The 23,601-nt window shown below is 35.3% G+C and overlaps 1 protein-coding gene across 28 annotated transcripts in view; it reads left to right on the plus strand.

Annotated features, from left to right (window-relative positions):
- SLMAP (sarcolemma associated protein) overlaps positions 1-23,601 on the plus strand; it is a 194,358-nt gene that overhangs the window by 94,263 nt on the left and 76,494 nt on the right. For 7 of the 28 annotated variants that reach the window (XR_012380909.1, XM_025885105.2, XM_073901419.1 and 4 more), the window contains exons 10-15: positions 429-566; positions 1,852-2,020; positions 2,107-2,157; positions 2,639-2,689; positions 7,357-7,419; positions 22,265-22,324. Coding sequence is in view for 27 of the 28 variants with exons in the window: in XM_025885105.2 (XP_025740890.1) it covers positions 429-566; positions 1,852-2,020; positions 2,107-2,157; positions 2,639-2,689; positions 7,357-7,419; positions 22,265-22,324 (532 nt within the window). In the remaining variant the exon portion in view is untranslated. The remainder of the gene's footprint in view (positions 1-428; positions 567-1,851; positions 2,021-2,106; positions 2,158-2,638; positions 2,690-7,356; positions 7,420-22,264; positions 22,325-23,601) is intronic. The other 21 variants (XM_025885111.2, XM_073901415.1, XM_025885112.2 and 18 more) reach the window with 6 other exon arrangements.

Raw genomic sequence — 23,601 nt, forward strand, 5'->3', positions numbered from 1 at the left:
CATCCCATAGTAACTAATTCAGTGTTGTGTCATTAATTTGACATGCAAGGAAAGAAAATTGTTAACTGTCTTCTAATTTTCTTATTAAGTTGATTGTGCCTATTATTAACTTGCTTTCAAGAATTGATAAGCTTAAAATATTTTCAAGTCTAAAAGTCATACCCAGTGGCCTTTTAAAAGAGTAGTTATGTAAGTGACATCCTTTCCTTCCCTGCTCCCTTTCTGTTGTTTTGTTTTTCAAATTTTTTGTTGTATTTTCTGTTTTAGCATGTACCTAAAGTAAATTAAAATTCTTATGTTGTTTAACTCTTATATAAAGGCCAGGGCAGATGTTAATTTTGAACAGCCCATAGAGATAACACTTTTTATAAGTTGAATTTAGAATGTGCATTTATTCTAAATCAATTATCTGTAAACTTGAATTACAGCGAAGTCTGAGTAATACTGAAGATGAATGTACCCATCTTAAAGAAATGAATGAACGGACTCAGGAAGAATTAAGAGAATTAGCCAATAAATATAATGGAGCAGTTAATGAGATTAAAGATTTATCTGATAAATTAAAGGTATGTATTTACTCAACCTGAAAGTGTATTAATAGTCCCTAACACACTGGATAGATTAAGAGGTTAGGTATTGCTGAATAGTTGTTGATGTAAAATTTGGTAGTAGTTGAAATTTGTAGTAAAAATAAGGTGCCATTTGGCCCAAACCCCATTGCCAAAGATAATTGAAAGTCTGTAAAAGCCGACATATTTTCTCTGGTTGGAAATAAATAGTACTTCACAACAGGCATCTTTTAATATATAACAGGAAGTAGATGTAAATCAGCAAACCAGGGCGCCTGTGTGGCTGAGTCATTAAGTGTCTGCCTTCGGCTCAGGTCATGATCCCAGGGTCCTGGGATCGAGCCCCGCATCGGGCTCCCTGCTCTGAAGGAAGCCTGTTTCTCTCTCTCCCACTCCCCCTGCTTGTGTTCCCTCTCTCGCTGTATCTCTCTCTGTCAGATAAATAAAACTTAAAAAAATAAAATAAAATAAATCAGCAAACCCCAAGATATTTAAACTTTTTAAAAATTTGAATCTGCTTAACCTTGGGCAGGCCCAAAGGCAGAGCCCAACTATGTTAGTGCTGGAACAAGCCCAGAAGTAGCCTTGGAGTGATCTGTATGGACCCTCTAGCCTCCAGGGATGCTATTAACGGCTTCAGCTGCAGCTCCCTCTAGCTATAGGGCATTTAGGGTAAGACAGGTGAGGCCATACGTAATGTCAAGTTGGTCCTTTAAATGTTATAACTGAGTTTGTGAAGACCCATCTTTAAATAATTCAAACCATGGAATGAGTGGCTAGAAGATACATATTTGTTAGAGAAGACCAGGGCATACCTCCCTCTGTGTGGTTGGTGAACCTGTAATAGTTTTAAAGGTTGGTCTTATTAAAAGGAGGTCATTTTGAAAAGTGGTTATTATCAGCATTCCTTCAACTAAACACAGTTTTGTTTAAAATATTAGAGTTAGTTACATTTTAGAACTTAAACTAATTAAACAATAGTAATTTCAGGGAAAACCTTATATATTTCCCTCTTGAAAACTGTGGAGTTTTTCATTTTGACCCCCTTATCTGTATGTATTAGGCCTATTTGCCTGCTGCAAGTTTTTTTTTCCTAGGTGATAGGGAAGCATGACTTCAATGCAGACCACTTTTGACATTATTTTGACATTTACAAATATGTTCTATAATATTGAATATTCTCCTTAGAAGTTTATGGTGAATAAAAGCATTCCTGCTTTAGGCCTCTGAAAGCAAGTTCAGACTTTATGAAATAACTGAAATTTTTTTTCTTTCTCAACAGGTAGCAGAGGGAAAACAAGAAGAAATCCAACAGAAGGGACAAGCTGAGAAAAAAGAATTACAACATAAAATAGATGAAATGGAGGAAAAAGAACAGGAGCTCCAGGCAAAAATAGAAGCTTTGCAAGCTGATAATGACTTCACCAATGAAAGGCTAACAGCTTTACAAGGTAAGTTGCTAATCCAGAAGTTGATTTGATTTGATTTTTTTTTCTTTTATCTGTGAAATATCTTTTTCTTGGACTTCTATTTACAGTACGGTTAGAACATCTTCAGGAGAAAACTCTTAAAGAATGCAGCAGTTTAGGTAGGTGTGTTACCGAGTTTCTTATTTAAACCTGAATTTTATCATTGGACTTTTGATGTTTACTCTCTCATGGGGTACTTATTTTAAGAGGGATATTTTATGTTTTAGGTATAAAGTATCTACAGTCTTTCAGAAAATTTCCTTTAAAAATATGCTTGGTTGCCACCAGTGGGCACCATTGTTTAGTCCTTGAGATAAATGAAATTTCTGCATCTGAGATGCTCTACTTAGAGATACTTAAATAAGAAAAATACATGCACAGCAGGATCCTTTTCTTTTGAGGTCTGTTAGAAGGCAATTGTAGCTTTTTCTCTGAGTGGATAGAAAATGTCCTGTTGAATCCTTCTTTTAAAAACAAATTTAAAGTGTGCTATACTGTCTTAATGGTAAGTAGGAATACAAAATGCCATGGTTACACTTGAGACCAGTTTTAAAGTAACACTTTCTTTGATCAGGCAATGATACACTGTCTTAATCCTAGGGATACAAGTTGATGACTTCTTACCTAAAATAAATGGGAGCACAGAAAAAGGTAGTGTAAAAAACTTAAATGTTTTTCTTTCATGATATCCTTTTACTAATTTAAGCAGGATAGAGATAGATCAGCGTTTTAAGGTTTTAAATGTTTGGAATGAAAAGCATGCAGTTCATAGACCAGTGAATCCCAGCTTTAAAAAAAAAAAGCTTCCCTTTATTTTGTAATTCTTAATGCTATGATTTTTGGTTAGATATCCCTTGTTATATGGAAATTTTAATTATTCAAGTAACAGGAAAATTATAAAGTTCAACTTTAGCATTGGTTTATATAGCATAGTATAGCATTCTCCCCAGTATATTTTTCAAAGAACCCGACTACAATTTTCTTCCATCAAGTATTGTTTCCTGAGATATTGGGCCTCCATTTTTAATGTTTGTATCCCGCTCCATCCTCGGCCAAGAGTTTACTTAACAGCACATTGAGCTCTTGGATATGTCATAGAACTGCTTTCTTTATACTGTACATCTGTTTCTTTAATCAGAAAAAAACAGGATCAGTCATTTCTGCTATCTGAAAAGTCATTTATTAGTTAATGATTAGTTTATTGGGACCCTTCTTTCTGGATAGCTTGCATTATCTCTTGCCAAAAATGTATAGCTACTCTTGGTTTTCCTGTTACTGACTGCATGGGGTACTTTTTACCCAATGGCTTGTACATTCCTTCAGTTGTGAAGATCCCCATTCATCCTCCCCCATTTCCCTCCATCTAGCATTAACTGAGCACCAGCTATGTGCCAGATCCTGCATTAGATTCCTTAAGTACAGAATGAATAAAATTATTTTCTGTATTTACAGATCTGTGTACCTCTCATTTTAGTTTTTATACAGAAGTTAGTGGAAGATATCAAGGTCAATACTCAGAACTTCTTATTAAATATTTTTTTCATGTATCAGGGGATATCTTTATAGTTCTTAGGGCAGCAGCCAACTCTGATAAAGTTAGGAGGTGCCTTTTTGTTCTTGTTTTTGTGTGGTTGGTTTTCAATCAGGAACCGGCAAGATAGGCTCAAGTAATCATGTATATGTGAGCTGTAAGCTCAAGACCTAATATTACGTATGTTCTGTAACAAATCTTGAAACTCTACATTAAAAGTTATTGTCATTAATCATTGTTACTTGACTATTCTATATGTGTTTTATAAAATACATCTACATTTTAGAATTCCAGTTTGAGTTGCAATTCAAGAATTTTTTTAAAGGTGTAGTTTATATTCATTACTAATATTACTAATTTCTGTTTATTATATTTAGCAAACATATATAAAATGATTTAATCCTCATCTTCTAAAAAGCTTGTCATTGTTAAATGAATTTTTATTTTTTGTTGTCATTATTTGCCTTTTTTTTTTCTTTTTCTGGCATGGGCACTTTTTATTCCAATTCATCACCATTTTCATTTAAGCATGTATTTATTAATAATGTATAACTCAAGCTTGGAACATGCTTTTCCTTCAGTTAAGAGAATCCCTTTATATACACTAAATCATCTTTATATTATTTTAGAGTTGTCAGATTACTGCTTAAAATTTTTTGCCAATTCCAATTGATTTAGATGAGAATAGTTGTAGACAACTCCTTGATTTAAGACTGAATAAGGTATTTTGGATACTTTAGTGTACTTCTTACCATGATTTTTTTTTAATTTATTTTTTTAATAATTTTTTTATTATGTTAATCACCATACATTACATCATTAGTTTTTGATGTAGTGTTCCGTGATTCATTGTTTGCGTATAACACCCAGTGCTTCATTCAGTACGTGCTCTCTTTAATACCCATCACCAGCTAACCCATCCCCCCACCCCCCCTTACCATGTTTGTTTTATCCCTGCTGGTGTGTTTGGATTTTTAGTGGTGATAAATTGAGTGGCGTGAGAGTGACCTACAGTATATCTTTAACAAAACAGGATAGTAAATATCTTGATAATGCACAAAAACTTCATTATACCAGATTTAGTACAGAGTGACTTTGGAATAAGATGAGTCTGTTCTGAATCATTTGTTATATAATAACAAACCAGTTATCAAGCATTCCAGTATTACCAAAGTCCATAGCCACAGTATGCTATCAGATATGACTTTATCTAAAATTACTCTTTAAATAGTAGAGAACCAAGTATAGTTTTAAGAGAGTATTGTAAAAATATCTGGAATTGTTAAGATTAATGCTGTTTCTCTAGTAAACTCTATTTTTGAAATTACTTAAATCTAAAGTAGCTGCTATAAGCACAGGTTTTATACTATAAATTTTTTTGTATCTTATCTGATAAGCATAATTTGAATATGTCTTAGTATAGAAAAGCAGTAATAGAAATACTATGAGAGCCATATATGTAATTTAAAATTTCTGGTAACCACATTAAAAATATAAAAAGAAACAGGTAAAGTATTAATAATGTATCTTAATAATGTTTAATAATATATTTACTTTAACCCACTATATCAAAAATATTCTTTTAACATGTAATCAATATTAAAAGATTATAAATGAAGTATTTCACATTCTTTTTTCCTTAGTAAGTCTTTGAAACCAGTATATATTTATTTTACACTTACAACATATCTCAATTCAAACTAGCCATTTTTTCAGGACTCAGTAGCCACATGTGTATTGAGCATGTGTATTGGACAGCACAGGTAGTATAGAAAATCAAAATTTATAGGAAACTAGTGTATAAATAAAACACATTTTAAGTATCACAGTTCTCTCTTTTTTTTCTGTATCTTTCTTTTCTTTACATTTCCACAGCCCTATTTGGGATCTTAGACGTTCCTCCCCCTTCCCTCCTACCTTAAGTATCTGATTCTTTTTGCATTATCAGGGACATCTTTTATGGTTGGCAAAGTGAATTCCCAAGGGGCTGAATTCAAGTAATGAAGTATGAAAAGTGTCATGATCCAAATCTTTTACATATACTAGCTGAAAGACTTTTCTTTCATATCTTAGAAAATGCCTTTGTAGAAATCATATATATATTTTTATATTAATATTGCATTTTATCTAAACTAGTATTTTAAATATTTTAATCTAGAGTCCAGATATTAAAATCAGAGTAGATAAAAGGGTGATTTGGGGCTTAGAGAGTAATGGTGGGATGTACTGCATTAATAAATGTCATCTAAAGTCCTGTGATGATAGTCTGAAATTTTTGTTTCAAATAAGTTCTATTAAGTCCTTTAGGTTAAAATTTGGTTTCAAATGAGTTTTCTTATTTAACCATGATGTTGTATAGTTGGAGTTCAGAAAATGTTACTGTACCTTAGGTAGGATTTTATATAAAACAACTTTTGATCATGGTAATTACTATTTAACTGAGGGCTCCTGTTTTGGATTTCTTGGCTCCAATCAGCAAATGCTATTTATTAGATTTTTTTTTTTAATTACTGTTGCAGCTAGCCTTTTTTTCCTTTTTCTTTTTGGGGCTATATTGTATCTCTGTGTAGTGCAACTATACACACCATATTGTGTGTGTGTGTGTGTGTGTGTGTGTGTGTATACATATGTAAAACTGTTGACTGGAGGCTCTGTACACCATGTAAATAGATAAAGGAGAATGACAGATTTCAGTAGGAAGGTAAAGGAGATGGCATTAATAAGGATGTCAAGAGAAGTTGTGATGTGATCAGAGTAGGAGATGCCTGCCTCTCAAACAAAAGTTGAGATGATGAGGGGTGAGGTGGGTTGAAATGAGGAGAAAAGAGGCTTTCACAGTCCAAGTGGTACTAACTCATGTCCTCTTTGACAGCTTTTAGTGCTTTCACACCTTCCAGATAGTCATCATACTGGGATATATTTTTAACACTGAACTTCCAAAGTCTATTTAGTAGTTTTGAAAGATCCAGAGATATAATTGAAGGATGTTATCCAAATTCAGAAGTTAACTCTTTGGATCAATGTAAATAAAGATTATTGTAAGAAAAGGGTTGAAACTTTTCTTAACTCCTGTTAGGTTTTGATTCTCTCCCCTCATTAAAACAAAACAAAACAAATTCTGTTTGACCTGAGCAAAACCATTTTCCAGGCTCTTATTTTAAAATGTATAGGCATTGACTTTAATCATTTGGGTGGAGATAAACGATGTAATATTTTGAGAGTATATAAAGTACAGATTAAATGACTCAAAGGGAAAGGTTATTTGTGAAATGAAAGTCTAAAAATTGAAATGTTGCATCAGTGTCTTAAAAATGTTAAGGCATTATTTTATGGTATTCTTAAAATATTTATCTTTTGCCTCTTAACTAAGAAAAATAGCTTTGAAGAGGGACTTTTAGAAAACAGTTATCAGCAAGAACAAATAATAAAATATAAAAATTATTTACAGGTATTTATTAAGCTGTCATGGAGAAAGGTATATTTTAAAAGTGGGAGAAGCTTTTTAAAGCAATATATCTATGGTTTTCTTGAGCTCTTTGGATAGAAACTGCACCTTTAAAAGCTAACCATTCAGGGTACAAATCAATGATTATATAATAACAGTTTTCAGTCATTGGGCTTTATTTAACTCCAAAATATGTCTGCTATTAATAGTAAAAATATATTAAACTTTTATGAATCTTATTCAGTTACTCATGTTAATACATTTCAGTTTTCCTACCTTTGCTGTTGGTTTTCAAAAAACAGCAACAAACTATATCCTTAAAGGTGTTTCTTTCTTTATTAGAGCACTTGCTTTCAAAGAGTGGCGGGGACTGCACTTTTATTCATCAATTCATAGAATGCCAGAGTGAGTACAGAGTATTTTTCACATTGATTTTAATGAAGTCAGGGGCAAAAATTGAAAAATGAGAGGAAAAATGAAGATCTCAATGTGTTTGTTACGGTAGAAGTGCACAGAGGGCCATCTTCAGACAGCAGCAATACTTTTCATACTGTTTCGGCTTCTCTCTTTGGAGAAAATTATTTTTGTGGCATTTGCCTTCAAAGATGGATTTCATATTGCCCACAAAAAAGAGGAAGTTTCAAGCTTTTAAATAAAAAATTATTGTTGAGCAGGGAATAAAATAGAATGTCAAGCACCTAAACTTTCTGTGTGGACTCTTAAGAGGTAGTAGTAACATTAGCCTGTTTTATTTAAGTTCTAGTTCTATCACAGATTTGCATTTGAAGTTCTTAAATAAATTTTGTAAATGATTAAATGAAGTCAGGAAAACAGTGATTTCATTTGGGCACTCAGATCTGAAGATGGCCCTTAGGGTAGCAGGACCTTCCTAGGGAAAGAGTAGCAATAGATTGTCCTACAGTCTGACACCAACTGCCTACCCCTGGAAGGCTATCTTTAATAATAAAGATAGGTTGGCTTTTGAGGTGATTTGGACCTCTGCTGAATTCTGAGTGAAAGTATCATGAATTCCCTCTTACTTGAAAATCACGTGACTGCTTATTTTAAATCATGAGGTTATGATAATTCTTTTGGTCTTAGTGATAATTAAAGGTCACTATGTGTAATAAACATTTATTGATGACATCTATACTTTTTCCTACCAGACATACAGTACACTTTGTTGAACATTTTTCTCTTCCTTTTCACTCTCTTTTTGAAATGAGTGACTTCCCATTTTTTATGCTTATGAGTTCATCTTGTAGACGGGCAAGCATATGTCGTTCTCTCTCCTCCCAACACACACAATCTCTGGAGCACTTGAGGCTTGTAAGGGTCACAGCTGGTAATTATAGCAGACAAACTCAGTAGATCAAATGTTATACTCCTTAGAGGTGCCTTAAGGAAACCTGGAATTTCATTTAATAGTTTTAGAAGAACTTCTATTTTTGTCCATTTTAGAGACTATGATGTTGAATGTCAGTTTGATATTATTTTGAGGAAAATTATTTAATAAATATGGCATATTTCTTTGTCTTTTAAAACTTTTTCATAGAGCAAAGATTAATCCAAGTTTTTGTTATCCTCTGATTACTAAATTTCACTTTTATGGGAAATTGACACAGGGATTTGGATCAAAATAATTGGTACCCACTGAAACCAACTAAAAACAGAATATAGAGTCTAAAATATAAATCTTTAGGAGAAGGATTTTATATTCGTTTTATTACATATGACCATTTTTTAATAAGTTATTTTTATGTTAAATTTTTGTGACTTGTATTTTGAGCCCAAAGAAATAAGAACAGAGAACTATCAAAAAAAAGACTAAGTTACAATTTGAAAAAATCATTTAAAATATTATTATAAAATATGTAAAATATTTAGCTGTAGTTGTAATATAGAATGATATTTATTTTACATTAAGAAAAATATATTTGGAGGGGCACTTGGGTGGTTCAGTTGATTAAGCGTCTGCCTTCAGCTCAGGTCATGATCCCAGGGTCCTGGGATCGAGCCCCACATTGGGCTCTCTGCTCCTCGGGGAGCCTGCTTCTCCCTCTCCCTCTGCCTGCCGCTCCCCCTGCTTGTGCTGTCTCTGTCAAGTAAATAAATAAAATCTTTAAAAAAAAAGAAAAAGATGTTTGGAGATTTTTATTGTGTCATAGTTATCAGAGGCAAATGGACCAGTAAACGTTCAGATATAGAGCAGAAGTTATGTAAATTATAGCAGTCCCCTCAATGGGGATATTAACTAATAAAATTATGTTTATAAGAACTATGTAATAGCATGGGAAAAATGTTAAATGTGGTACATAGGGAAAAATTATAATATAAAATCCTTTTCTTGTGGACAAAGAATAAACCAAAGAACAAAAAATAAAATTAAAAATAAATAAATAAAATTCACGTATTCCTGATGTCTGAATCCACTGGGTCTCTAAGTGCAAACAGAGGAAGTTTGGACTATAAATTCATATAGCTAGGGATATAGCCGATTATCTGAATCTGTTCAGTTCCTGAGTTTTGGTAACAAGTAGCAAGGGTTTGGTTAATGAGGTTACCAGTTCTATCTCAGAAATTTCCAAATCTGTTGGCTCCTTAAATTTGGATAGCCAGAGTTGGCATACTAAGAGTTAACTCTGATTTGTTGTCAGAAGGGATGTTTTCATTATTTTATAACAAGCTGCTGGTATAGAAATTGTTTTGTTTAATAAGTATTATGGCAAGCAAGACAAATTCAGCAAAAATCATACTCAAGTGAACTTTTGAAACAACTTTGGATTATTTTTTGATAATCTCACACAAACTTTTTTGCCATTATTTTCATTGATAGCCATCTTGAATTGATTTATAATTTTGACATGAAGTTTATATTCAGTGAGCAGTGACACTTCATATTCTTATTTCCAGTCTTTTATTTTTTTTTCAAGATTTTTTTATTTTTATGTAATTTCTACAACCCAACATGGGGCTCAAACTTACAACCCTGGGATCAAGAGCTGCATGGTCTACCAACTGGGCCAACCAGGTGCCCCTTATTTCCAGTCTTTTAAAAAGCAGATGTTAAGTACCTAGATTTCATTATTTACTGTGCTTGTTGTATAACCCAATTCACCTTGTTTTTTAAAAATTAGAAAGCAGGGGTGCCTGGGTGCCTCAATCGGTTAAGCATCTGACTCTTGATTTCGGCTCAGGTCATGATCTTAGGGTTGTGAGATTGAGCCCCTGTGTTGGGCTTTGCACTAGGTGTGAAGTCGGCTTCAGATTCTCTCTGTTCCTCTCCCTCTGCCCCTCCCCTTCTTCCTCCCCCCCCCTCTGTCTCTCTTTGGAAAAGGAAAAGAAAGCAAATAATTCACTTCATAGGATTCATAATGTCTATTTTTAATATAGTAACAGATTTTTTCATTTTATGTATATGAATCCATAAGAGAACAGTTTAATTTTTGGCTGTCTCCATTTATAAGGTGATTTTGACCAAATTAAGTGAGTTGGAACACATTTCAATTTGTTTTCCTTTTATGGTAAAAGAGACTTTTTTTAAAAATTCTCTTTTAGGAGAAAATCTTTTAATCCAGGCAGAGAGATTGGATTTTGAACAGATTAAAATATAACCTTTTACATAATTCCAGAACTGTGAAGTAAATTTTCTTTGTAAAAATATACCATATAAAATCTAGAATTAACAATTAACTTTCATAAAACTTGCTAAAAAGCTCTAGCAATATTTTCTCTTCAGGGATTTGAGCATGAAGTTTGATTTAAGCAGAATTCCACATTCCATGTTCCCTGCAAATTTTAGTTATTCAGGGTTTACCATGTAAACTTAACAAATAGTTGAGACTGTTGTGTTCTGCTAAAGATGCTTTTTGAGTTAACAAATTGTGCACCTCTAAATCTGTTTCATATATATTCCGTGAACTCTGTCACTTGACTGACTTATATGCTGAGTGCAAAGATAAAGGATAAAAGGTGGAGAATCTCAGGACTTAGAGATTCACCTCATGGGCATAGAGTGGAAGACTCCCTTCTCTGGACTGCTGTCTGCACTTTTAATTCCTTTTGCTACTGTTTGGGTGAGGGCAGAGGCATCACAGCTGGGTACCAAAGAAACTTTCTTCTGAAGTCTGCTTTGTGCAAACAAACTGTCTCCACCCCAAAGGGTATCTTCCTTTTGATGATTGAGTTAACAAGTGCCCTGAAATAAACCTCATGTCTTCATATTCTTAACCCATGGTTACTATGAGATTTAATGGTTTTTATTATTAGGCAAAAGTCTAATTCTCTTAATATTTCATGTCTTACTATTTTTTTTCCTGATTTAAAAAAAAAAATTCTCTCCCCGCCTCCAACTCCCCTTTTGAAATTACAGTCATTATCTGTGTATGTTTGTCTCATTCCCTCCTTTCTCTTAGGGCTTTGCTCTCACATAAAAATTGCCTTATTTGGAGTAATGCATTGAATCAGTGTTGCTCTGTGGCTGTTTACTTTTCATCACTCTATGAGATCAGCCTCTGAACAATCTCAGGAATAAGCCTGATTACATATTCTACTTGAAAACAGATTTTTAAATTTTCATCTTTTAAACTTTTATTTCTGTAAGCCAAAGCAGTTTATTTATGACCAAGAATAGGAAACATTTGGTGTGGTTCTCTGCTCTTAGTAATTTATGTCCCCATTATAGGAAAATTCTTTTTTTTTTTTTAAGATTTTATTTGTTTATTTGACAGAGAGAGAGCACAAGTAGGCAGAGCAGCAGAGGGAGAGGGAGAAATAGGCTCCCCACTAAGCAGAGAACCTCATGTGCAGGGCTCAATCCCTGGACCCTGGGATCATGACCTGAGCTGAAGGCAGACGCTTAACTGGCCGAGCCACCCAGGAACCCCATAGGAAAATTTTTGAATTTAAACTAGATGTTGCTAATTCTTTATTTCTTTGAATTCAGAGTCGTTGACCAATCTAAGATATATGCGAGGGTTTTTGTTTGGTGTTTATTTGTGCCAGTCATTTTTCCCAGTCGTCTAGCTTTCCAACATTTCTATGAGGTTTTCTCCCAGCATAACTGCACAGAAGATAGTCTTAAATTTATGCCAACACTGTTTTGACATGTAGATTTTTCCTTTCTTTAAAAAAGATCTGTTTCTGTATTCTTGAAATTGGTTCATTTCCTTTAGTTTCAGTGTGTCCTTAACTCTCAATTTTTTTTTTTATAAATACCGTGTACTAACTGATATGGATATTAAGGAGGGCATGTGGTGTAATGAGCACTGAGTATCATATAAGACTGGTGAATCACTGAACTCTGCCTCTGAAACTAATAATACACTGTATGTTAATTTATTGAATTTAAATTAAAAAATCTACCTGTCGCTCTAAAAAAAAATTCTCAATTTTTTTTCTTTCGTTCTTCCTTATTCTCAGGTTTTAGAACAAGTAGCTTCTGAAACTGTTTTTATGAAAAGGCAGACTATCTTCTATAGCAGGACTTGCTTTAATTTTATTTTGATGCAGAAATGAATCACCTTTTGAAAGTCTGTATTATTAAAGTTAGGCCTCCCCTGTAAGGTTCTAAAGTTCTATTTCTACTTTTTGAACTGCTACTCTGTGAAGGAAATAAATGGTTGGCTTGATGTTGAATGCTGATTGTTAATTTTTACTTTGATTGTATTTGATGTTAATTCTAATCTCAGTTTCTTTGTCGTATTTCCCTTTAATGACCTTTTAGATGACTGTAGCTCATTTTCATCTATGATGTTTAGAATTGGATCAGAGGATTCTTGACATAAATTCCCATTTGGTCCCTCACTGGCAGTAGGACTCTGGGCAGGATAACCTCTTTAAACCTCATTTTCCCCAGGCCCCTGGGTGGCTCAGGTGGTTAAGCATCTGCCTTCAGCTTGGGTCATGATCCCAGGGTCCCGGAATCGAGTCCCACATCAGGCTCTCTGCTTCTTGGGAGCCTGCTTCTCTCTGTCTGTCTGTCTCTCTCTCTCTCTCTCTGTCTCTCATGAATAAATAAGTAAAATCTTTAAATAAATTAAATAAGCCTCCTTTTCCTCATTTGTAGAATGGGATGGTAGTACCTACTTCATAGGATTATTGTGAGCATTAAATGGGATCATATTTACTAAGCACTCTAAATAATGCCTGCCACACAGAAAAATACATGTTCACTAGTAGGTACAAAACTTATGGTGGGGGGGGGCGCCTGGGTGGCTCAGTTGGTTAAGCAACTGCCTTCAGCTCAGGTCATGATCCTAGAGTCCCACGATCGAGTCCCACATCGGGCTCCCTGCTCAGCAGGGAGTCTGCTTCTCCCTCTGACCCTCTTCCCTCTCATGCTTTCTATCTCTCATTCTCTCTCTCTCTCAAATAAATAAAATCTTAAAAAAAAAAAACTTATGGTGGGGAGGTTGGAGAGGGTGTTAGTGGGAGCTTTCTTGCTGAAGTAATTTGTTTTCCGTTTTTAGCCCCAGTCACAAGGCAGTGAAAGCTAACTGATACAGGTTTATTGTTCTTGTTAAAGTAATATATTCCTGACAATCTAAAGATTGTTTAACTTTTTAATTACTAGTGCACATGTCATTTAGAAAATTTGGTCCCCAGCACATTATTTTGATGTCCAAGTGATAACATTATTTTTTAATGAAACCTAACTTTGAGACTTAAAAGATATTTTCCAGGTTGGCTGTTACAAATAACAGATTATGTAGTTCTTTTATATTCATCTGCTCCTGTCTTCTGTCAGTTAAGATCCCTATGCAGCTGACATCAGTATCTGATAGTGCTGTTTGAGTTTATATTCTACTTTCAATTGGTTGTAGCTATCATGTGAGGAAAGTAGCTCTTTAGCTTAAAGAATTTAATCCAGTCTAGGCACACCTGTGCTCCTTCCACTTCTTTTGAATGCATTGTTTTTTATTTTTATTTTGTGCCACATGGTAATATAACTAGTACATAATTTATTTTTATCACCCAAGAAATAAATTTGGTTTGGTTCTATTCAGTCTTTGACCATATTTGACAGTTTTTACAACTCTATCAGGTGTTTTCTGACTAAACTAAATGCTTAGGTGATGGTTCTCAAATGTCAAACTTACTATGCCCATCAGTTCTACTCCTTGGTAGGTTCCCTATGGAAATGCGTACACACATGTATCAGGTGTGAATGTAAGAATATTCACAGCAGCATTATTCACAGTTCAAAATTGGAAATAACCCAAAAGACCTTCAATAGTCAAATGGATAAATATACACTGAGGCATATTCGATGCAAGAAGCCTGACACAAAAGAATACTTACTGTAGTATTCCTCTTATGTGAAGTTCAAAACCACTACAGTTATATTGTTTAGCCGTGCACATTTGGGTAGTGTGACTATAAAGAAATGCAAGTAATTAAATACCATAAAGTCAAGATAGTAGTTACCTTTATGGGGTTTTCATTGGAACAGGAATTGTAGGAAGCTTTAGGGGGTTGTGGTTAGGTTCTGTTTCTTGATTTGAGTTGTAGCCATATAAATATTTGTTTAAAAAAAATTTATTAACCTGGGGGCGCCTGGGTGGCTCAGTTGGTTAAGCGACTGCCTTCGGCTCAGGTCATGATCCCAGGGTTCTGGGATCGAGCCCCACATCGGGCTCCCTGCTCGGCAGGAAGCCTGCTTCTCCCTCTCCCACTCCCCCTGCTTGTGTTCCCTCTCTCGCTGTCTCTCCCTCTCTCTGTCAATTAAATAAAGTAAAGTTTAAAAAAAAAAAATTTATTAACCTGTACCTTTGTGTTTTGTGTCCCTTTCTGTGTGTTATTTTTCACAATAAATAAGTATGGTTTAGGGCCCCTGGGTGGCTCAGGTGGTTAAGTGTCTGCCCTCAGCTGGGGTGGTGATCTCAGAGTCCTGGGATCGAGCCCCTGCTATCAGGCTCCCTGCTTAGCTCTGCCTCCCCTCATGCTCATGCATGCGTGTGCGCTCTCTTTCTCTCTCTCTCTCTAATAAATGAAGAAATTTTTTTTAAAGTATGGTTTTAAAATAGCAGAAGATGAATAATTATCTCTCTAGAATATCCCTCAAAAAGAGGGAGTTTTTAAAAAGAAAGAACATCCTCAACTTTATCTTTCAGTTGTGCCAAGCCAAATAGCTCTTTCAAGACCTGCTTTTATCATTACATGGAGGTTCTCTTCTGAGTCCCAGAGTGGCCTCTGACTTTTAGTACTTCCAAAGAATTGAGGTGTCCACCCCAAGTTTGAGAACCAGTGGTTAGAAACTTTTTTTTTAAGTAGGCTCCATGCCTAGCGTGGACCCCATTGTGGGACTCGAACTGACAACCCTGAGATCAAGAGTCAGGCACCTAATTGACTGAGCCACCAGGTGCCCCAGAAGCTTTTTTTAAAAGTGTCGTTTTCCTCGATTATTTATTTTTTTAAAAAATATTTTTAAAAGATTTTATTTATTTGATGCAATATATGTTAAGAAAAAAAAAAGAAGAAGATAGCAGGAGGGGAAGAATGAAGGGGAGTAAGTCGGAGGGGGAGACGAACCATGAGAGACGATGGACTCTGAAAAACAAACTGAGGGTTCTAGAGGGGAGGGGGGTGAGGAGATGGGTTAGCCTGGTGATGGGTATTAAAGAGGGCACGTTCTGTGTGGAGCACTGGGTGTTATGCACAAACAATGAATCATGGAACACTACATCAAAAACTAATGATGTAATGTATGGTGATTAACATAACAATAAAAATTTTAAAAAATTTTTATTTATTTGAGAGAGAGAGCACAAGTGGGAGGGAGGGTCAGAGGGAGAGGGAAAAGCAGACTCCCCACTGAGCAAGGATCCTCACACAGGGATGGATCCCAGGACCCTGAGATCATGACCTGAGCCAAAGGCAGATGCTTAATTGACTGAGCCACCCAGGTGCCCCTTTTCCTCAATTATTTAATTACAGGCCACTAATGCTTCACCAGATTTGAGAATATAACCTTAAATAACTTCAATAGTGACAATAGCAGAAAGTAATTATTATTTGGTACTTTGATATTAGTACTGTGCAAAAACATTTTGCATATTTAATTCTTAGTTTTTTAGAATGAGGAAAACATTCAAATAATTTTTCCATATTTGATCCCTTTAAAAATGTTCAATTCATTCATTCCACAAATCTGTATTAAGCATCTGCATTGTATATACCAGGCCTTCTTTTAGCTGTTGGGGGTACAGAAATGAACAAGACAAGGAAAGCTTTGCCTTCGTGGATTTCACATTCTTTGGAGGAAACAAAAACTAATAAACTAATAACATGTCAGGTAGTAATAAGTCCACTGAAGAAAAATAAAAGAATGTAAGACCATAGGTAGCCAAAGGTACCATGTGGGATTTGAACAGATTTGGGACTAAGCTGAGTGAGGTGTACATGTGTCTTGGGAAGGAGTGTGTGAGATAGAAACTATGAAAACCGGGACTGGTCTCAAATTGGAGCTTTAGAACAATAAAAATGTCTTTGTTTTTTCTTTTTTTCTGATAAAGGGCCAGATAGTAAATATTTTAGGCTTTGTGGGCTATTAAGTCTGTGTTGCAACTACTAAACTCTGCCGTTGTAGAGCAGAGCAGCTGTGGACAATACGTACATAAATGGACCTGGCTGTGTTCCTCTAAAACCTTATTTACCCAACAGGCAGCAGGCTGCATTTGGCCCTGTGGGGCTGTATTGGCTGACCCCTGGGCTAGATCATGTAGACTTTGTAGGTCATGGTAGGGACTTCAGATTTTGTTCTAAGGGTGAGCATTTTGAGCAATAAATTACCCCTAAGGTGTGGTTAGAATTTTTTTAACAGGGTGGTGCTTAGATCTTCAACATACTAGAGAAAGATCATAATGGCTTTCAAAGTCTGCATTTACCTTATTTTATTATTTGCTATATTCACATAACATTTGTAGAACCTGTTTTATATGTCAGCGTTGTGTTGGGAATTAAATTATTGATGAGATACCTCCCAGCTCCAGTAGACTCTAAATTCCTACATTTATCACATTTATCTTGGTAATAATCCATGAGGAGTACCTAGTATTTTACCTGGTACAGAGTAAATATTTGAAGGAATGAGTGTATTCCTCAAAGAGTTCATAGTATGTTGGGAAAGGTAGACAAAAATAGATAGCTGCAGTATAGCTTATTAGAGATAGGAATGACGGACTATGGACGAGAAGAGATACCAAATCCATCCAAGAGAAAGGAAGAGAAATTCCATTTTAGACATGGTGAGATGAAGTTCCCAAGGGACTTCTGGATGAAGATGTTTGGGAAGTAGTTAGACAATAGTGTTCTGAGACCTAAGAGAGAGAGCTAGACTAGACATCAACATTTAGAAATTATGCAAATGTAGTTAATACTATTTAAAATGAATTTTTGTTGTTGTGACAGAGATCTTGAAGATTAATACTTTTCTTTTTTCTTGGTAAAGCTATAAAAATTTTGTATTTCACTCCCTCCCTAAATACAGACAATGCTGCATTGAAAATCTTTGTACAGTTGTCTCTTTCCAGAGTAATACACAGAATAGGGGCTGTGGGTCAGAGGACATGGGCTTTCAACATTTGGATAAGTTCTGTCAAAATTGCCCTCTAAAAAAAAAAAAAAAATGAGGGGCACCTGGGTGGCTCAGTCGGTTAAGCGGCTGCCTTCGGCTCAGGTCATGATCCTGGAGTCCCGGGATCGAGCCCCGCATCGGGCTCCTTGCTCAGCAGGGAGTCTGCTTCTCACTCTCCCTCTGCCTGCCTCTCTGCCTACTTGTTCTCTCTCTGTATCTCTCTGCCAAATAAATAAATAAAATCTTTCAAAAAAAATGATACCAATTTACACTCCCACCAGAAGGACACAAGATTGCTCACTCACCCCTCCTGGTATTGAATGTTTGCCAAACTGATGAGCGAATAATGCCCCGGCATTGTTTCAGTGGGTAGACCATAAATTTCACATTTACTGGACATTTGCCTTTCTTGGTCTGTGAATTCAATGTTGTTATTCTTTGCCCCTTTTCCACTGTGTTGTTTGACTTTTTCTTATTCATTTTTGGAGGGCCTCACATCTTTGCCATCCCCATGCTCCCTTTCCTTCTTCCGTGCTTTATTTTTCTACATAACCTCCATCTGATATTTGTTTACTTCTTTATCACCTCTCCCTCCTCACCCCATTAGAATGTAAGAACCAGGAGCGCAGGAATTTTGTCATTTGTTCATTCTAATGTTTCTAGCACCTAGGAGAGTATCTGGCACATAGTAGGTACCCCCTAATTAGTTGTTCAGTGAATGAATAATAACCTTTTATCTGCTCTTTATTTTTCACATACTTTCTCCATGTCTGTCACTGGCCCTTTACCTGTATTGATAGTGAGTTTGATCAGGAAATTTTAATTTAGGGCGCCTGGGTGGCTCAGTTGGTTAAGCAGCTGCCTTCGGCTCAGGTCATGATCCTGGAGTCCCGGGATCGAATCCCGCGTCAGGCTCCCTGCTCGGAAGGGAGTCTGCCTCTCCCTCTGACTCTCCCCCCTCTCATGTGCTCTCTCTCTGTCTCTCATTCTCGCTCTCTCAAATAAATAAAATCTTTTTAAAAAATTTTAATTTATATGAGGTCAAATCTATCTGTCCTTTCACATATGGCTTTTGTGTTCTGCATTATTCTTAAGGTCTTTTTTTTTTTTTAACCTTTTGATCCCCTCCCCCCATTTTTCTCACCCCCATGCCTCCTGCCTTTGGCAACCACCAGTCTGTTCTCTGTATGTATGAGCTTGTTGTTTTTTTTTGAGTTCCACATGTAAGTGAGATCATATGGTATTTGTCTTTCTGTGTCTGACTTTTTTTTTCACTTAGTATAATACCCTCAGGGTCCATTCGTGTTGTCCCAAAAGGCAAGATTTCAGTTTTTTTTTTATGGCTGAGTAATATATATATTTCTTTATCCAGTCATGCATCACTGGACACCTAGGTTGTTTCCGTATCTTGGCTACTGTGAATAAGGCAGCAATGCACATGGGGGTGCATATATCTTTTTGAGTTGGTGTTAGAAGAGAAAATAGAAGAAATATTCCAGAAAATATAACAAAAAAGACAAGAGTTGGCTTGAGGTTTTATTTAAGAAAAAAAGGGGCGGGGGAGAATTAGGGAATTGGTCCTGGAGCTCTAACATCTGAATAATAAGATTTCCAGAGTGTGGGAAGGGAGAGAGTAGGAAAAGAGGAATGAAAAAGAGAAGAATTTATCAGTGAAATGGAATAGAAGGTAATTCCCTAGAATTGAAGATAATGAGCTTCTAAACTGAAAGGACGCGCTGAACGCTCAACACAATATATTTTAGAACACACACACTAAACCAGACACAGAAGTTCACGTATTGTGTGATGGTATGTATATGAAATATCCAGAATAGGAATTCACAGAGAGAAAGCAGACGAGTAATAGCTGGGGCTGGGAAGGGAGGATGGGAAGTAAATTCTTAATGAGCATGAGGTTTCCTTTTGGGGTGGTAAAAATGTTTTGGAACTGGATGGAGGGTGTGGTTGCATAACATTGTGAATGTACTAAATGCCACTGAATTGTTCTCTTTAAAATGATTATTTTGTAAGAGGGCACGTATTGAATGGAGCACTGGGTATTATATGCAAACAATGAATCATGGAACATTACGTCAAAAACTAATGATGTAATGTATGGTGATTAACATAACATAATAAAATAAAATTTAAAAATATAAAATGATGATTTTGTGTTATGTGAATTTCACCAAAAAAAGAAAACAAAAAGACCATGTTCTGAGTATATGAAATTTAAGAACACCAGGGATAAAGAGACGATTCTGAAAATTGCCAAAGAGAAACAAAGGATCTCATACTCTGTTAGTCATAATAAACTAAATTATAATATAGCAATAAATAAGCTTCTGAAATCTAAATGGCTTAATTCCACAAATAGTTTTTTGCACTCATGCTACATACATGTCCATGGTGAAGGAGAGAACACTGTTCCATGTTGTTATTCAGGGATCTAAGTTCATGGAGGCTTTACCATCTTATGATAAAGAATTTTGCCATCTCAGCACATGGTTTCTAGAATGGAGGGAAGATAGAAGTACAGAAAACTTCTACTCTTTCTTAAATGCGTTGGCACTGGCTAGAACCAGTCATGTGGACCTTCGTTAGTGCTAGGGTGTTTGGAATATTCAGTCCCCCGGGTGCCCAGAAAGGGCAGGCACCACAGGCTTTGCTGAACACAGGAAGTCTCTACCATGCATACTGAGGAACAAGACTCACCTTCTCATTTGAAGCTAGAGGACAGTGGAACAGTGCTTTCAAAATTTTGAAGGAAAATTATTTCCTGTAGAATTGTCTATCTAGTTAAACCATCAGTCAGATGTGAGAGTAGAACACTAACATTTTCAGAGGAACAAAGTCAAAGCACTTACCTTCTGTCAACCCCCTTTCAGGAAATTAACTGAGGATATGTTACACTAAAACAAGGGAATAAAACAGGACAAGAAAGATTTGGATTCTGGGGGTAGGGGATTTTGGATACAGCCCAGACTGGAGCAGGAGTATTAAAGGGCTGGGAGAAGGGACGGACAAAGATGTATAATGGGATGGATTGCCTGATACGTTTGACAGTATTGAAAGTTTTTATGGTTCTGTAAGAACTTGGGCTATGTTTGAGATAGATATATAAAAAGTTAGCAAAATAAAACAAGGTATTGCAAGCTCCAAAATCACCACATGTTGTATAAGAAGGTACAAGCAGAGAAATATAACTTTAGCATATTATATGACTCAAATATAAATAATAGTCATAATATACATACTGAGTATAGATGGGCAAAATGTAACTCTTAGGAGGATGATAATAAAAAAGAACTTTGAGTCCTTTTTCAGTCCTCTATAAGAGATTGTCAGTAAGTAGTGTCTAAAATGGAAAAGTGAAGAAATAGCAGTATTTTACTTAGAAATATAAATGTGAATACCAGAAGAAATGGCTTGAAGTTAAAAGTTGTTGCTTAAAAAAAAAGAAAGAAAGAAAAGTTGTTGTTTCTTTAGGAAGTGAATTTCAAGAATGGAGTAGAGTTGGACAGAAGATGGGAAGGACAGCTTATATTATACATCTTGTAGGACTGCCTTTTAAAAGTATCTAAATCTATGACTTTTAAAAAAAAGATTTAAGGAGCAGGGGCAAACAGTGCCACATACTGCAGAGAGCCTATACAAAGTAAAAATTATGAAAAGGAGCCATGGCCTTTGGCAGAGAGGAGGTTATAGTGATCTTGGAACAGTTTCAGTGGTTGAGTGGTGGGCATAAACCAAGCTGCACTGGGTTGAAGAGTGAAGGAATAGAGAAATGACTTCACATACTGCAAAAGTGTAAATTCAAGGAGACCAACTGACATACAGGATTAAATAAGGGGATATACAGAACAGATAGCCTTCTCAGTAAAATATAGAATATGGCGATCTGAATTTAAATGAATCATAAAGAAGCTACATTATACATTTACAGAGAATCCCCTATAAAACAAAACAAAACAGTATTTGTTTTAATATCTTTAAAAATGATTCGTTTTAGGGGTGCCTGGGTGGCTCAGTCATTAAGTTTCTGCCTTCGGCTCAGGTCATGATCCCAGGGTCCTGGGATCGAGCCCCGCATTGGGCTCCCTGCTTGGCGGGAAGCCTGCTTCTCCCTCTCCCACTCCCCCTGCTTGTGTTCCCTCTCTCCCTGTCTGTCTCTCTCTCTCTCTGTCAAATAAATAAATAAAATCTTAAAAAAAAAAAGATTCATTTTACTGAAGCATGTCATATATGCATCTCTGCTGAATTGTATCAATAGGGAAAAGTAAACTATTGGTGTAACATAATTTATATTACTTCTGTATTTAAATAAATACTTTCTCAGAGTTCCTTTATTTCAACTTCATATCCTTGATTTAAAGAGGATTTCTTTGTTTATTCTGAGTCCTTTTTTAAAAGGTCTAGGCTTTTTAGATAAGGTAAATAATGAAAATTAAAGGCAAATTGTCCCCCTACCACCAGATTTCTGTATTAATCTCATTGCTCTATTATAGTTTGAGTTTTCTTAGTTCTCCTTCCAGCTTCAAGTTTTTGTACAAGCCTAGTCATGGGAGTAATATTATCATCTTTAAATTTGGTCATGGAATGTGTTACACTGCCCCGCTCAGGGAAATGCTACTCGGTTTGGGCTTGGATAGTAACATTTGTTTTCTTTGGCAGAGAAGCTGATCGTCGAGGGGCATCTAACCAAAGTGGTAGAAGAAACAAAGCTTTCAAAAGGTTCGTTTTCTGTTGGTTTTCTGTGGGTTTTGACCACTCTTTTGGATAATGGAGGTTAGTGTACCTTTCCAAGGTCATAGTATTTTAACCATCAATTTATTTTTTATAGCTCACCAGATGGCAATCCAGTAACAGTATTATATAATATAAAATAGTTGGAGTTCTGTTTTAAGAAGGGTATCTTAATTAGAAAGTTTCTTTTTATATGGGTATATATATGTATTTTTTCTTAAAAGTGCTTGAAATAGGTTTCGTTAGGTTTTAAAAGATTTGTTCTGATCTGTCTCACTTCTAGCATTATTTTCAGTTTTGATATTTGGTATTTGTTATATTTGATATAAAATTTTAATTAAACACAACGTAAATCTTTTTTGAAACAACAGGTGAAAAATGCTTGCAGTTCTATTTCTGTGCTTTTCATACCTTTAACGTTCCTTATGAAATTTAATATTTTCTTAATTTTTGGCATATCAATTTGATTTAAACAAAAGTGATTATGTAGCGTCTTCTTATATTTATAATGGGTAGTCTTAAAATTGCCTGAAATAGTTTATTCTATTCATTCTCTTCTGTTACAATTGTCAGAGAAGAAAAGTGTGTTTTAAAGCATTACATTGTCAAGTCACTCTTATGCATTAGGGAAATTGGACAAATAAATTTGGTATGATATGCTCATTATAATTTTAGGACTTTCATCAGAACCTACCAGCATAAAGTTTATAAGTAGATTCACAATCCTTTTGGTCAGTTAAAACAATGAGTGATAAAAGTTTGGAATACTCCATTTCAGTACATTCTGTTTTATGAAACTAACTGGATCCATTTTGGCTTTTAACAATATTTAAAAGGAGAATGTTATTTAAAGTATCTGGTGGCTTCCATTCTGAATTTTGTGCGTGGCAGATGCCATATTTGGGGAAAGAATGCATAGAATATGCATCACTAATATTGTTCTGGCAAACAGGCATTGGGTTTCAGAGCAGTGAACTATTTTTAGTACATGTGGCAATTTATTTCATCTAATTAAAGTGAGATGAGAACAGATTTTAACATAGCTTTTACTTCACCACCCAAATGCCTATGCAGATTAGTTGAATAGCCAGCACACTGAAGTGGAAGTAGAGCCTTAGAAAAAAAAATCAGTCCTTTAATTAAAGGAAAATATCTTGCTACTTTAGTGCTTCTATTTAATGCATTCTGAATTAGAATATATTTGCTTGAAATTATGTGATATCATTATTGAAAAAGATTTGTGCCATCTTTACTGATTTACTTTT

The sequence above is a fragment of the Callorhinus ursinus genome, unplaced genomic scaffold, assembly GCF_003265705.2.
Source record: "Callorhinus ursinus isolate GAN/ISIS: 27379988/994484 unplaced genomic scaffold, GSC_fseal_2.0 scaffold15, whole genome shotgun sequence".
NCBI classification, from domain to species: Eukaryota; Metazoa; Chordata; class Mammalia; order Carnivora; family Otariidae; genus Callorhinus; species Callorhinus ursinus.